The sequence below is a fragment of the Eucyclogobius newberryi genome, unplaced genomic scaffold (assembly GCF_026437365.1).
Source record: "Eucyclogobius newberryi isolate DKJ021-1_F unplaced genomic scaffold, fEucNew1.0.hap1 SCAF_1, whole genome shotgun sequence".
NCBI lineage: Eukaryota > Metazoa > Chordata > Actinopteri > Gobiiformes > Gobiidae > Eucyclogobius > Eucyclogobius newberryi.
The window spans coordinates 1338871-1355792 of NW_027315723.1; the positions used below are offsets into that span (position 1 = coordinate 1338871).

Here is a 16922-nt window from a genome sequence, read left to right on the forward strand (position 1 = left end):
CCCTTCTAGGACACTTTCCTCAGGTCACTTACCCTTCTTGGACACTTTCCTCAGGTCACATACCCTTGTACGACACTTTCCTTAGGTCACTTACCCTTCTTGGACACTTTCCCCAGGTCACTTACCCTTCTTGGACACCCCTCTCCAGGGTTTCTCCGGGTACATGAAGGCGGCGTTGTGGATCTGGTCGGTGATGTCCTCGTCCTCGTTGAAGGGGAAGGTACCGCTCAGACTGACGTAGAGGATCACACCGACGCTCCACATGTCCAGCGAGCGGTTGTATCCTCGGCTGCGCAGCACCTCGGGCGGAAGGTACGCCGGCGTGCCCACCACCGAACACCGGAACGAACGCTCGCCGATGATGCGGGCGAAGCCGAAGTCGCACAGCTTCACCTGCGGGGGAGGGGCTGGTTAAAGATGAGGTCATGGCTTTGTCTGGTGGTACGTGAGCTCCTTCAGGGGTTTCAGAAGATATTCAATCATTGTGTAGAGCTCCTGTGACTAAAACTGTTGATGACGCCATCGCGGGAAGGAAGAAACGGTGCTGATGAACGCCAACGAGACAGAAATGTGGCTTTTGGGGTTTATCGGCGTCATTAAAAGAAGCAGTGGATAACACGTCATTTTAAAAGTAGATTGGACCCTGAATCTGAATTTTGAATTGTTATGAGACGATGGTTAAATCTTTCCAGGCATTAATACATTTGTAGCTCTCGAGTCGCTACAGTCCATTTAGAACAGAATCCACTTCTGTCGATCTGTTAAAGTCCATCATTTGTAAATCCTGCTTCAAAAATAATCCATAAATAATAATGAAACTCTGAGGAAGTTTGACGGTCGCGGCCGACGCTGTTGGTTTCAAAGCAAATTCACTTTTCCACATATATCTCCATAAACATCTGTAATTTAATACATGCCCTAGTGTGGAATATTCCATGGAGACAAGCAGGTGATGGACCCCTCATCAGGAAAAGTACGTAGTGCACCTTTAACCTTTAATTTGACTTTTCTGGTATAGTCCTGGGTCAGTTCTGACCTGAGGCAGAGGGTCTGAGGAGGTCAGCAGGACGTTCTCTGGTTTCAGGTCACAGTGGACAATGTTTTTACAGTGAAGATGCTTTAGAGCCACGAGGATCTGAGAAGAACAAGAATCAAGATGATTATCACCATCGTTGTGAGGGAGGAGGAACCTGAACCTGAGGGAGGAGGAACCTGAACCTGAGGGAGGAGGAACCTGGTGATGCGTTCAGGGACTGACCTGAGCGAGGAGGAACCTAGTGATGCGTTCAGGGACTGACCTGAGCGAGGAGGAACCTGGTGATGCGTTCAGGGACTGACCTGAGCGAGGAGGAACCTGGTGATGCGTTCAGGGAGTCGTCCTTTCTCACTGGACAGAATCATCTCCAACATGTCGCCCTGAAGTTTCTCCATCACAACAAAGATCTTCTCTGGACTCTCGAACATGGACTGGAGCGTGACTACCCCGGGGTGCTGCACCGTCTGAGGACACACTACACCTGTCACACCTGTTGCACCTGTCACACCTGTCACACCTGCTGCACCGTCTGAGGACACACTACACCTGTCACACCTGTTGCACCTGTCACACCTGTCACACCTGCTGCACCGTCTGAGGACACACTACACCTGTCACACCTGTTGCACCTGTCACACCTGTCACACCTGCTGCACCGTCTGAGGACACACTACACCTGTCACACCTGTTGCACCTGTCACACCTGTCACACCTGTCACACCTGCTGCACCATCTGAGGACACACTACACCTGTCACACCTGTTGCACCTGTTGCACCTGTCGCACCTGTCACACCTGTCACACCTGCTGCACCGTCTGAGGACACACTACACCTGTCACACCTGTCGCACCTGTCAAACCTGTCACACCTGCTGCACCGTCTGAGGACACACTACACCTGTCACACCTGTCACACCTGTCACACCTGCTGCACCGTCTGAGGACACACTACACCTGTCACACCTGTCGCACCTGTCACACCTTCTGCACCGTCTGAGAACACGCTCCCCAAAAATATGAAGCTATTCATTTTTGTCAATATTGTCCCACATAGTGGTAGTAGTATTGCAGTATTGCAGTATTGCAGTAGTTGTACCTGTAGGATTGCCACCTCGTTCTTCAGCTGACTTTCCTCCTTGTTGGGAAAGCGCAGTTTGTCGATGATTTTAATGGCCACGTCGCGTCCCGTTTCTCTGTGTTTCCCTGGTAACAGAACATGTGGGCGTCGGTAACAGAACATGTGGGCGTCGGTAACAGAACATGTGGGCGTCGGTAACAGAACATGTGGGCGTCGGTAACAGAACAGGTGTGCGTCGGTAACAGAACATGTGGGCGTCGGTAACAGAACATGTGGGCGTCGGTAACAGAACAGGTGGGCGTCGGTAACAGAACATGTGGGCGTCGGTAACAGAACATGTGGGCGTCGGTAACAGAACATGTGGGCGTCGGTAACAGAACATGTGGGCGTCGGTAACAGAACAGGTGGGCGTCGGTAACAGAACATGTGGGCATCGGTAACAGAACATGTGGGCGTCGGTAACAGAACAGGTGGGCGTCGGTAACAGAACATGTGGGCGTCGGTAACAGAACATGTGGGCGTCGGTAAAAGAACATGTGGGCGTCGGTAACAGAACAGGTGGGCGTCGGTAACAGAACATGTGGGCGTCGGTAACAACATGTGGGCGTCGGTAACAGAACATGTGGGCGTCGGTAACAGAACATGTGGGCGTCGGTAACAGAACATGTGGGCGTCGGTAACAGAACATGTGGGCGTCGGTAACAACATGTGGGCGTCGGTAACAGAACATGTGGGCGTCGGTAACAGAACAGGTGGGCGTCGGCTGTGGTTTTACAGAATAAACGTGTGAAAAGTCGAGTCACCTCCGTAAACGACGCCGAACTGTCCCGAGCCCAGAACCTCGTCAGTGAAGATCTGGTACACGCAGCTGATGTCCTGAGCACATGGACACAAGCGGTCATCCAACTGACCACAGACAACTGACCAAACACAACTGACCACACGCAACTGACCAAACGCAACTGACCGAACACAACTGACCACACATCAATGACCACACACAACTGACCAAAAACAACTGACCAAACACAACTGACCACATACCACTGACCAAACACCACTGACCACACATCAATGACCACACACAACTGACCAAAAACAACTGACCAAACACAACTGACCACATACCACTGACAAAACACCACTGACCACACACCACTGACCAAACATCACTGACCAAACACAACTGACCACACACCACTGACCACACACCACTAACCACACACAACTGACCAAAAACAACTGACCAAACACAACTGACCACATACCACTGACAAAACACCACTGACCACACACCACTGACCAAACATCACTGACCAAACACAACTGACCACACACCACTGACCACACACCACTAACCACACACAACTGACCAAAAACAACTGACCAAACACAACTGACCACACACCACTGACCACACACCACTGACCACACACCACTGACCAAACACAACTGAACAAACACCGCTGACCAGACACCACTGACCACACACCACTGACCACACACAACTGACCACACACCACTGACCACACACCACTGACCACACACCACTGACCAAACACAACTGACCACACACCACTGACCACACACCACTGACCAATTACAACTGACCACACAACTGACCACACACAACTGACCACACACCACTGATCACACACCACTGATCACACACCACTGACCACACACTACTGACCAAACACAACTGACCAAACACAACTGACCAAACACCACTGACCAAACACCACTGACCACACACTACTGACCAAACACTACTGACCAAACACAACTGACCAAACACAACTGACCAAACACAACTGACCAAACACAACTGACCAAACACCACTGACCACACACAACTGACCTAACAACGGAACAAACAGCACTGACCAAACACAACTGACCACACACAACTGACCAAACACTACTGACCAAACACAACTGACCAAACACAACTGACCACACACCACTGACCAAACACAACTGACCAAACACAACGGACCAAACACAACTGACCACATACAACTGACCAAACACAAGCTAGTGTGTGAGGGGCGTGGCTAAAGCTAGCGTCTGTGAGGGGCGTGGCTAAAGCTAGTGTGTGAGGGGCGTGGCTAAAGCTAGTGTGTGTGTGTGTGTGTGTGAGGGGCGTGGCTAAAGCTAGCGTCTGTGAGGGGCGTGGCTAAAGCTAGTGTGTGAGGGGCGTGGCTAAAGCTAGCGTCTGTGAGGGGCGTGGCTAAAGCTAGCGTCTGTGAGGGGCGTGGCTAAAGCTAGTGTGTGAGGGGCGTGGCTAAAGCTAGCGTCTGTGAGGGGCGTGGCTAAAGCTAGCGTGTGAGGGGTGTGGCTAAAGCTAGTGTGTGTGAGGGGCGTGGCTAAAGCTAGCGTGTGAGGGGCGTGGCTAAAGCTAGCGTCTGTGAGGGGCGTGGCTAAAGCTAGCGTGTGAGGGGTGTGGCTAAAGCTAGTGTGTGTGAGGGGCGTGGCTAAAGCTAGCGTGTGAGGGGCGTGGCTAAAGCTAGCGTCTGTGAGGGGATTTACGGCTCCTAAAGCTCAACAATGTCCAGTAAAGATTCGGGACATTTGGGGGTCACTGCCAACAGGAGGGACAAGGAGACGTCTGGTCACCCCCACTCTTTGTTTTTGAAACTCTTTGTTTTCTTTCTCTTTTGTGGCGACAGTAATTCGATGGATTTGACGCATAAAATGAGTGTCTCACCTGTCCCTGCTGCTCGTGGCCCCCGTGGGACCTGCAGACGGACAGCTCCTCTGAAGGACACGACAGAGGACAAACGTCAGTCCAAACAGGTCAATCACAGACACAAATGTTCTGAGCCAAGTGCCAAACACTGAAACTAAACTGTCCTTGTCAATCAATACTGGACTGGACTGGACACAAGCAGCGGTCAATACAGAAAGAACTAGGTCAGACTGAACCAGGACTAAACCAGGTCTAAAACAGGTCTAAAACAGGTCTAAACCAGGTCTAAACCAGGTCTAAACCAGGACTAAACCAGGACTAAACCAGGACTAAACCAGGACTAAACCAGGACTAAACCAGGACTAAACCAGGACTAAACCAGGTCTAAACCAGGTCTAAAACAGGTCTAAACCAGGTCTAAACCAGGTCTAAACCAGGTCTAAAACAGGTCTAAACCAGGTCTAAACCAGGTCTAAACCAGGACTAAACCAGGACTAAACCAGGACTAAACCAGGACTAAACCAGGTCTAAAGCCAGGTCTAAACCAGGTCTAAACCAGGTCTGAACCAGGACTAAACCAGGACTAAACCAGGTCTAAACCAGGTCTAAACCAGGACTAAACCAGGTCTGAACCAGGACTAAACCAGGACTAAACCAGGTCTAAACCAGGTCTAAACCAGGACTAAACCAGGTCTAAACCAGGTCTAAACCAGGACTAAACCAGGACTAAACCAGGACTAAACCAGGACTAAACCAGGTCTAAAGCCAGGTCTAAACCAGGTCTAAACCAGGTCTGAACCAGGACGGAACCAGGACTGAACCAGGTCTAAACCAGGTCTAAACCAGGTCTAAACCAGGTCTGAACCAGGACTAAACCAGGACTAAACCAGGTCTAAACCAGGTCTAAACCAGGACTAAATCAGGACTAAACCTGGACTAAACCAGGTCTAAACCAGGTCTAAACCAGGTCTGAACCAGGACTGAACCAGGACTAAACCAGGTCTAAAGCCAGGTCTAAACCAGGTCTAAACCAGGTTTAAACCAAGACTAAACCAGGACTAAATCAGGACTAAACCTGGACTAAACCAGGTCTAAACCAGGTCTAAACCAGGACTAAACCAGGACGGAACCAGGACTGAACCAGGTCTAAACCAGGTCTAAACCAGGACTAAACCAGGACTAAACCAGGACTAAACCAGGACTAAACCAGGTCTAAAGCCAGGTCTAAACCAGGTCTAAACCAGGTCTAAACCAAGACTAAACCAGGACTAAACCAGGTCTAAACAAGGTCTGAACCAGGACTAAACCAGGACTAAACCAGGTCTAAACCAGGACGGAACCAGGACTGAACCAGGTCTAAACCAGGACTAAACCAGGTCTAAACCAGGACTAAACCAGGACTAAACCAGGACTGAACCAGGACTAAACCCGGACTAAACCAGGTCTAAACCAGGTCTTAACCAGGACTAAATCAGGTCTGAACCAGGACTAAACCAGGTCTAAACCAGGTCTAAACCAGGTCTAAACCAGGTCTGAACCAGGACTAAACCAGGACTAAACCAGGTCTAAACCAGGTCTAAACCAGGACTAAATCAGGACTAAACCTGGACTAAACCAGGTCTAAACCAGGTCTAAACCAGGTCTGAACCAGGACTGAACCAGGACTAAACCAGGACTAAACCAGGTCTAAACCAGGTCTAAACCAGGACTAAACTAGGACTAAACCAGGACTAAACCAGGTCTAAACCAGGTCTAAACCAGGTCTAAACCAGGTCTAAACCAGGACTGAACCTGGACTAAACCAGGTCTAAACCAGGTCTAAACAAGGACTGAACCTGGACTAAACCAGGTCTAAACCAGGTCTAAACCAGGACTAAACCAGGACTGAACCAGGACTAAACCAGGTCTAAACCAGGTCTAAACCAGGTCTAAACCAGGACTAAACCAGGAATAAACCAGGATTAAACCAGGACTGAACCTGGACTAAACCAGGTCTAAACCAGGTCTAAACCAGGACTAAACCAGGTCTAAACCAGGTCTAAACCAGGACTAAACAAGGTCTAAACCAGGACTAAACCAGGACTAAACCAGGACTAAACCAGGTCTAAAGCCAGGTCTAAAACAGGTCTAAAACAGGTCTGAACCAGGTCTAAACCAGGTCTAAACCAGGACTGAACCAGGACTAAACCAGGTCTAAACCAGGTCTAAACCAGGTCTAAACCAGGACTGAACCAGGACTAAACCAGGACTAAACCAGGTCTAAACCAGGACTAAACTTGGACTAAACCAGGACTAAACCAGGTCTAAACCGCGTCTAAACCAGGACTAAACCATGTCTAAACCAGGTCTAAACCAGGTCTAAACCAGGACTAAACCAGGACTAAACCAGGACTAAACCAGGTCTAAACCAGGACTAAACCAGGACTAAACCTGGACTAAACCAGGTCTAAACCAGGTCCAAACCAGGTCTAAACCAGGACTAAACCAGGACTAAACCAGGACTAAACCAGGTCTAAACCAGGACTGAACCAGGACTAAACCAGGACTAAACCAGGACTGAACCAGGACTAAACCAGGACTAAACCAGGAAAAACCAGGACTAAACCAGAACTAAACCAGGTCTAAACTAGGACTAAATCAGATCCGAACCAGGACTAAACCAGGTCTAAACCAGGTCTAAACCAGGACTAAACCAGGACTAAACCAGGACTAAACCAGGTCTAAACCAGGACTAAACCAGGACTAAACCAGGACTAAACCAGGACTAAACCAGGACTAAACCAGGTCTAAAACAGGTCTAAAACAGGTCTAAACCAGGTCTAAAACAGGTCTAAACCAGGTCTAAACCAGGTCTAAAACAGGTCTAAAACAGGTCTAAAACAGGTCTAAACTAGGACTAAACCAGGTCTAAACCAGGTCTAAAACAGGTCTAAAACAGGTCTAAAACAGGTCAAAAACAGGTCTAAACCAGGTCTAAACCAGGTCTAAACCAGGACTAAACCAGGACTAAACCAGGACTAAACCAGGTCTAAACCAGGTCTAAAACAGGTCTAAAACAGGTCTAAAACAGGTCAAAAACAGGTCTAAACCAGGACTAAACCAGGTCTAAAACAGGTCAAAAACAGGTCTAAACCAGGTCTAAACCAGGTCTAAACCAGGACTAAACCAGGTTTAAACCAGGACTAAACCAGGTCTAAACCAGGACTAAACCAGGACAAAACCAGGACTAAACCAGGACTAAACCAGGACAAAACCAGGACTAAACCAGGACTAAACCAGGTCTAAATCCGGACTAAACCAGGACTAAACCAGATCTAAACCAGGTCTAAACCAGGTCTAAACCAGGTCTAAACCAGGACTAAACCAGGTCTAAACCAGGACTAAACCAGGACTAAACCAGGTCTAAACCAGGACGGAACCAGGACTAAACCAGGACTAAACCAGGACTAAACCAGGACGGAACCAGGACTAAACCAGGACGGAACCAGGACTGAACCAGGTCTAAACCAGGACTAAACCAGGTCTAAACCAGGACTAAACCAGGACTAAACCAGGACTGAACCAGGACTAAACCAGGTCTAAACCAGGACTAAACCAGGTCTAAACCAGCACTAAACCAGGACTAAACCAGGACTAAACCAGGTCTAAACCAGGTCTAAACCAGGACGGAACCAGGACTGAACCAGGTCTAAACCAGGACTAAACCAGGTCTAAACCAGGACTAAACCAGGACTAAACCAGGACTGAACCAGGACTAAACCAGGACTAAACCAGGACTAAACCAGGACTAAACCAGGTCTAAAACAGGTCTAAACCAGGTCTAAACCAGGTCTAAACCAGGACTAAACCAGGACTAAACCAGGTCTAAACCAGGACTAAACCAGGACTAAACCAGGACTAAACCAGGACTAAACCAGGTCTAAAACAGGTCTAAAACAGGTCTAAACCAGGTCTAAAAAAGGTCTAAACCAGGTCTAAACCAGGTCTGAACCAGGACTAAACCAGGACTAAACCAGGTCTAAACCAGGAAGGAACCAGGACTGAACCAGGTCTGAACCAGGACTAAACCAGGACTAAACCAGGTCTAAACCAGGTCTGAACCAGGACTGAACCAGGACTAAACCAGGACTAAACCAGGTCTAAACCAGGTCTAAACCAGGACTAAACTAGGACTAAACCAGGACCAAACCAGGTCTAAACCAGGTCTAAACCAGGTCTAAACCAGGTCTAAACCAGGTCTAAACCAGGACTGAACCTGGACTAAACCAGGTCTAAACCAGGACTAAACCATGTCTAAACCAGGTCTAAACCAGGACTGAACCTGGACTAAACCAGGAATAAACCAGGTCTAAACCAGGTCTAAACCAGGACTAAACCAGGAATAAACCAGGATTAAACCAGGACTAAACAAGGTCTAAACCAGGACTAAACCAGGACTAAACCAGGACTAAACCAGGTCTAAAGCCAGGTCTAAAACAGGTCTAAACCAGGTCTAAAACAGGTCTAAACCAGGTCTAAACCAGGTCTAAACCAGGACTAAACCAGGACTGAACCAGGTCTAAACCAGGTCTAAACCAGGTCTAAACCAGGTCTAAACCAGGACTAAATCAGGTCTGAACCAGGTCTAAACCAAGTCTAAACCAGGACTGAACCAGGACTAAACCAGGTCTGAACCAGGTCTAAACCAGGTCTAAACCAGGACTGAACCAGGACTAAACCAGGACTAAACCAGGTCTAAACCAGGACTAAACTTGGACTAAACCAGGACTAAACCAGGTCTAAACCAGGTCTAAACCAGGTCTAAACCAGGTCTAAACCAGGTCTAAACCAGGTCTAAACCAGGTCTTAACCAGGACTAAACCAGGTCTAAACCAGGACTGAACCAGGACTAAACCAGGACTAAACCAGGACTGAACCAGGACTAAACCAGGACTAAACCAGGAAAAACCAGGACTAAACCAGAACTAAACCAGGTCTAAACTAGGACTAAATCAGATCCGAACCAGGACTAAACCAGGTCTAAACCAGGTCTAAACCAGGACTAAACCAGGACTAAACCAGGACTAAACCAGGTCTAAACCAGGACTAAACCAGGTCTAAACCAGGACTAAACCAGGACTAAACCAGGTCTAAAGCCAGGTCTAAAACAGGTCTAAAACAGGTCCAAACCAGGTCTAAACCAGGTCTAAAACAGGTGTAAAACAGGTCTAAAACAGGTCTAAACCAGGACTAAACCAGGTCTAAACCAGGTCTAAAACAGGTCTAAAACAGGTCTAAAACAGGTCAAAAACAGGTCTAAACCAGGTCTAAACCAGGTCTAAACCAGGACTAAACCAGGTCTAAACCAGGACTAAACCAGGACTAAACGAGGACTAAACCAGGTCTAAACCAGGTCTAAAACAGGTCTAAAACAGGTCTAAAACAGGTCAAAAACAGGTCTAAACCAGGTCTAAACCAGGTCTAAACCAGGACTAAACCAGGTTTAAACCAGGACTAAACCAGGTCTAAACCAGGACTAAACCAGGACAAAACCAGGACTAAACCAGGACTAAACCAGGTCTAAACCAGGACTAAACCAGGACTAAACCAGGTCTAAACCAGGTCTAAACCAGGTCTAAACCAGGACTAAACCAGGTCTAAATCCGGACTAAACCAGGACTAAACCAGATCTAAACCAGGTCTAAACCAGGTCTAAACCAGGTCTAAACCAGGACTAAACCAGGTCTAAACCAGGACTAAACCAGGACTAAACCAGGTCTAAACCAGGACTAAACCAGGTCTAAACCAGGACTAAACCAGGTCTAAACCAGGAATGAACCAGGACTAAACCAGGACTAAACCAGGTCTAAACCAGGTCTAAACCAGGTCTAAACCAGGACTGAACCAGGACCAAACCAGGATTAAACCAGGACTGAACCAGGACTAAACCAGGACTAAACCAGGTCTAAACCAGGTCTAAAACAGGTCTAAAACAGGTCTAAAACAGGTCAAAAACAGGTCTAAACCAGGTCTAAACCAGGTCTAAACCAGGACTAAACCAGGTTTAAACCAGGACTAAACCAGGTCTAAACCAGGACTAAACCAGGACAAAACCAGGACTAAACCAGGACTAAACCAGGTCTAAACCAGGACTAAACCAGGACTAAACCAGGTCTAAACCAGGTCTAAACCAGGTCTAAACCAGGACTAAACCAGGTCTAAATCCGGACTAAACCAGGACTAAACCAGATCTAAACCAGGTCTAAACCAGGTCTAAACCAGGTCTAAACCAGGACTAAACCAGGTCTAAACCAGGACTAAACCAGGACTAAACCAGGTCTAAACCAGGACTAAACCAGGTCTAAACCAGGACTAAACCAGGTCTAAACCAGGAATGAACCAGGACTAAACCAGGACTAAACCAGGTCTAAACCAGGTCTAAACCAGGTCTAAACCAGGACTGAACCAGGACCAAACCAGGATTAAACCAGGACTGAACCAGGACTAAACCAGACCTAAACCAGGTCTAAACCAGGACGGAACCAGGACTGAACCAGGTCTAAACCAGGACTAAACCAGGTCTAAACCAGGACTAAACCAGGACTAAACCAGGACTGAACCAGGACTAAACCCGGACTAAACCAGGTCTAAACCAGGTCTTAACCAGGACTAAATCAGGTCTGAACCAGGACTAAACCAGGTCTAAACCAGGTCTAAACCAGGTCTAAACCAGGTCTGAACCAGGACTAAACCAGGACTAAACCTGGACTAAACCAGGTCTAAACCAGGTCTAAACCAGGACTAAATCAGGACTAAACCTGGACTAAACCAGGTCTAAACCAGGTCTAAACCAGGTCTGAACCAGGACTGAACCAGGACTAAACCAGGACTAAACCAGGTCTAAACCAGGTCTAAACCAGGACTAAACTAGGACTAAACCAGGACTAAACCAGGTCTAAACCAGGTCTAAACCAGGTCTAAACCAGGTCTAAACCAGGTCTAAACCAGGACTGAACCTGGACTAAACCAGGTCTAAACCAGGTCTAAACCAGGACTAAACCAGGACTAAACCAGGAATAAACCAGGATTAAACCAGGACTGAACCTGGACTAAACCAGGTCTAAACCAGGTCTAAACCAGGACTAAACCAGGTCTAAACCAGGTCTAAACCAGGACTAAATCAGGACTGAACCCAGACTAAACCAGGTCTAAACCAGGACTAAATCAGGACTTAACCAGGTCTAAACCAGGTCTAAACCAGGACTGAAACAGGTCTAAACCAGGTCTAAACCAGGACTGAAACAGGACTAAACCAGGACTAAACCAGGACCGAACCAGGACTAAACCAGGACTAAACCAGGACTGAACCAGGACTAAACCAGGACTAAACCCGGACTAAACCAGGTCCAAACCAGGTCTAATCCAGGACTAAATCAGGTCTAAACCAGGACTAAATCAGGACTTAACCAGGTCTAAACCAGGTCTAAACCAGGACTGAACCAGGTCTAAACCAGGACTAAACCAGGACTAAACCAGGACCGAACCAGGACTAAACCAGGACTAAACCAGGACTGAACCAGGACTAAACCAGGACTAAACCCGGACTAAACCAGGTCCAAACCAGGTCTAAAACAGGTCTAAAACAGGTCTAAACCAGGTCTAAAACAGGTCTAAACCAGGTCTAAACCAGGTCTAAACCAGGACTGAACCAGGTCTAAACCAGGTCTAAACCAGGTCTAAACCAGGACTAAACCAGGTCTAAACCAGGACTAAACCAGGACTAAACCAGGACTAAACCAGGACTAAACCAGGACTAAACCAGGTCTAAAGCCAGGTCTAAACCAGGTCTAAACCAGGTCTAAACCAAGACTAAACCAGGACTAAACCAGGTCTAAACAAGGTCTGAACCAGGACTAAACCAGGACTAAACCAGGTCTAAACCAGGACGGAACCAGGACTGAACCAGGTCTAAACCAGGTCTAAACCAGGTCTTAACCAGGACTAAATCAGGTCTGAACCAGGACTAAACCAGGTCTAAACCAGGTCTAAACCAGGTCTAAACCAGGACTAAATCAGGACTAAACCTGGACTAAACCAGGTCTAAACCAGGTCTAAACCAGGTCTGAACCAGGACTGAACCAGGACTAAACCAGGACTAAACCAGGTCTAAACCAGGTCTAAACCAGGACTAAACTAGGACTAAACCAGGACTAAACCAGGTCTAAACCAGGTCTAAACCAGGTCTAAACCAGGACTGAACCTGGACTAAACCAGGTCTAAACCAGGACTAAACCAGGTCTAAACCAGGTCTAAACCAGGACTGAACCTGGACTAAACCAGGTCTAAACCAGGTCTAAACCAGGACTAAACCAGGACTGAACCAGGACTAAACCAGGTCTAAACCAGGTCTAAACCAGGTCTAAACCAGGACTAAACCAGGAATAAACCAGGATTAAACCAGGACTGAACCTGGACTAAACCAGGTCTAAACCAGGTCTAAACCAGGACTAAACCAGGTCTAAACCAGGTCTAAACCAGGACTAAACAAGGTCTAAACCAGGACTAAACCAGGACTAAACCAGGACTAAACCAGGTCTAAAGCCAGGTCTAAAACAGGTCTAAAACAGGTCTGAACCAGGTCTAAACCAGGTCTAAACCAGGACTGAACCAGGACTAAACCAGGTCTAAACCAGGTCTAAACCAGGTCTAAACCAGGACTGAACCAGGACTAAACCAGGACTAAACCAGGTCTAAACCAGGACTAAACTTGGACTAAACCAGGACTAAACCAGGTCTAAACCGCGTCTAAACCAGGACTAAACCATGTCTAAACCAGGTCTAAACCAGGTCTAAACCAGGACTAAACCAGGACTAAACCAGGACTAAACCAGGTCTAAACCAGGACTGAACCTGGACTAAACCAGGTCTAAACCAGGTCCAAACCAGGTCTAAACCAGGACTAAACCAGGACTAAACCAGGACTAAACCAGGTCTAAACCAGGACTGAACCAGGACTAAACCAGGACTAAACCAGGACTGAACCAGGACTAAACCAGGACTAAACCAGGAAAAACCAGGACTAAACCAGAACTAAACCAGGTCTAAACTAGGACTAAATCAGATCCGAACCAGGACTAAACCAGGTCTAAACCAGGTCTAAACCAGGACTAAACCAGGACTAAACCAGGACTAAACCAGGTCTAAACCAGGACTAAACCAGGACTAAACCAGGTCTAAACCAGGTCTAAACCAGGACTAAACCAGGACTAAACCAGGACTAAACCAGGTCTAAAACAGGTCTAAAACAGGTCTAAAACAGGTCTAAAACAGGTCTAAACTAGGACTAAACCAGGTCTAAACCAGGTCTAAAACAGGTCTAAAACAGGTCTAAAACAGGTCAAAAACAGGTCTAAACCAGGTCTAAACCAGGTCTAAACCAGGACTAAACCAGGACTAAACCAGGACTAAACCAGGTCTAAACCAGGTCTAAAACAGGTCTAAAACAGGTCTAAAACAGGTCAAAAACAGGTCTAAACCAGGACTAAACCAGGTCTAAAACAGGTCAAAAACAGGTCTAAACCAGGTCTAAACCAGGTCTAAACCAGGACTAAACCAGGTTTAAACCAGGACTAAACCAGGTCTAAACCAGGACTAAACCAGGACAAAACCAGGACTAAACCAGGACTAAACCAGGACAAAACCAGGACTAAACCAGGTCTAAACCAGGTCTAAACCAGGACTAAACCAGGTCTAAACCAGGACTAAACCAGGTCTAAACCAGGTCTAAACCAGGTCTAAACCAGGACTAAACCAGGTCTAAACCAGGACTAAACCAGGACTAAACCAGGTCTAAACCAGGACTAAACCAGGACTAAACCAGGTCTAAACCAGGACGGAACCAGGACTAAACCAGGACTAAACCAGGACTAAACCAGGACGGAACCAGGACTAAACCAGGACGGAACCAGGACTGAACCAGGTCTAAACCAGGACTAAACCAGGTCTAAACCAGGACTAAACCAGGACTAAACCAGGACTGAACCAGGACTAAACCAGGTCTAAACCAGGACTAAACCAGGTCTAAACCAGCACTAAACCAGGACTAAACCAGGACTAAACCAGGTCTAAACCAGGTCTAAACCAGGACGGAACCAGGACTGAACCAGGTCTAAACCAGGACTAAACCAGGTCTAAACCAGGACTAAACCAGGACTAAACCAGGACTGAACCAGGACTAAACCAGGACTAAACCAGGACTAAACCAGGACTAAACCAGGTCTAAAACAGGTCTAAACCAGGTCTAAACCAGGTCTAAACCAGGACTAAACCAGGACTAAACCAGGTCTAAACCAGGACTAAACCAGGACTAAACCAGGACTAAACCAGGACTAAACCAGGTCTAAAACAGGTCTAAAACAGGTCTAAACCAGGTCTAAAAAAGGTCTAAAACAGGTCTAAACCAGGTCTGAACCAGGACTAAACCAGGACTAAACCAGGTCTAAACCAGGAAGGAACCAGGACTGAACCAGGTCTAAACCAGGACTAAACCAGGTCTAAACCAGGACTAAACCAGGACTAAACCAGGACTGAACCAGGACTAAACCCGGAATAAACCAGGTCTAAACCAGGTCTTAACCAGGACTAAATCAGGTCTGAACCAGGACTAAACCAGGTCTAAACCAGGTCTAAACCAGGTCTAAACCAGGTCTGAACCAGGACTAAACCAGGACTAAACCAGGACTAAACCAGGACTAAACCAGGTCTAAACCAGGTCTAAACCAGGACTAAACTAGGACTAAACCAGGACTAAACCAGGTCTAAACCAGGTCTAAACCAGGTCTAAACCAGGTCTAAACCAGGTCTAAACCAGGACTGAACCTGGACTAAACCAGGTCTAAACCAGGACTAAACCATGTCTAAACCAGGTCTAAACCAGGACTGAACCTGGACTAAACCAGGAATAAACCAGGTCTAAACCAGGTCTAAACCAGGACTAAACCAGGAATAAACCAGGATTAAACCAGGACTGAACCTGGACTAAACCAGGTCTAAACCAGGTCTAAACCAGGACTAAACCAGGTCTAAACCAGGTCTAAACCAGGACTAAACAAGGTCTAAACCAGGACTAAACCAGGACTAAACCAGGACTAAACCAGGTCTAAAGCCAGGTCTAAAACAGGTCTAAACCAGGTCTAAAACAGGTCTAAACCAGGTCTAAACCAGGTCTAAACCAGGACTAAACCAGGACTGAACCAGGTCTAAACCAGGTCTAAACCAGGTCTAAACCAGGTCTAAACCAGGACTAAATCAGGTCTGAACCAGGTCTAAACCAAGTCTAAACCAGGACTGAACCAGGACTAAACCAGGTCTAAACCAGGTCTAAACCAGGTCTAAACCAGGACTGAACCAGGACTAAACCAGGACTAAACCAGGTCTAAACCAGGACTAAACTTGGACTAAACCAGGACTAAACCAGGTCTAAACCAGGTCTAAACCAGGTCTAAACCAGGTCTAAACCAGGACTAAACCATGTCTAAACCAGGTCTAAACCAGGTCTTAACCACGACTAAATCAGGTCTGAACCAGGACTAAACCAGGTCTAAACCAGGTCTAAACCAGGTCTAAACCAGGTCTGAACCAGGACTAAACCAGGTCTAAACCAGGACTGAACCAGGACTAAACCAGGACTAAACCAGGACTGAACCAGGACTAAACCAGGACTAAACCAGGAAAAACCAGGACTAAACCAGAACTAAACCAGGTCTAAACTAGGACTAAATCAGATCCGAACCAGGACTAAACCAGGTCTAAACCAGGTCTAAACCAGGACTAAACCAGGACTAAACCAGGACTAAACCAGGTCTAAACCAGGACTAAACCAGGTCTAAACCAGGACTAAACCAGGACTAAACCAGGTCTAAAGCCAGGTCTAAAACAGGTCTAAAACAGGTCTAAACCAGGTCTAAAACAGGTCTAAACCAGGTCTAAACCAGGTCTAAAACAGGTGTAAAACAGGTCTAAAACAGGTCTAAACCAGGACTAAACCAGGTCTAAACCAGGTCTAAAACAGGTCTAAAACAGGTCTAAAACAGGTCAAAAACAGGTCTAAACCAGGTCTAAACCAGGTCTAAACCAGG

General features: G+C 47.2%; 2 protein-coding genes across 2 annotated transcripts in view; one reads left to right on the top strand and one right to left on the bottom strand.

Moving 5' to 3' along the window:
• Window positions 1-16922, top strand: part of xrn2 (5'-3' exoribonuclease 2) — a 356508-nt gene that overhangs the window by 166966 nt on the left and 172620 nt on the right. The gene's annotated exons all lie outside the window — the stretch shown is intronic.
• The window catches only part of LOC140362751 (serine/threonine-protein kinase D3-like), a 143573-nt gene that overhangs the window by 2172 nt on the left and 124479 nt on the right, over window positions 1-16922 (bottom strand). Inside the window, exons 13-18 of the mRNA XM_072448924.1 lie at window positions 4825-4874; window positions 2918-2990; window positions 2133-2239; window positions 1339-1500; window positions 1037-1135; window positions 126-393 (exon numbers count right to left, since the gene is read on the bottom strand). Coding sequence (XP_072305025.1) covers window positions 126-393; window positions 1037-1135; window positions 1339-1500; window positions 2133-2239; window positions 2918-2990; window positions 4825-4874 — 759 coding nt within the window. The remainder of the gene's footprint in view (window positions 1-125; window positions 394-1036; window positions 1136-1338; window positions 1501-2132; window positions 2240-2917; window positions 2991-4824; window positions 4875-16922) is intronic.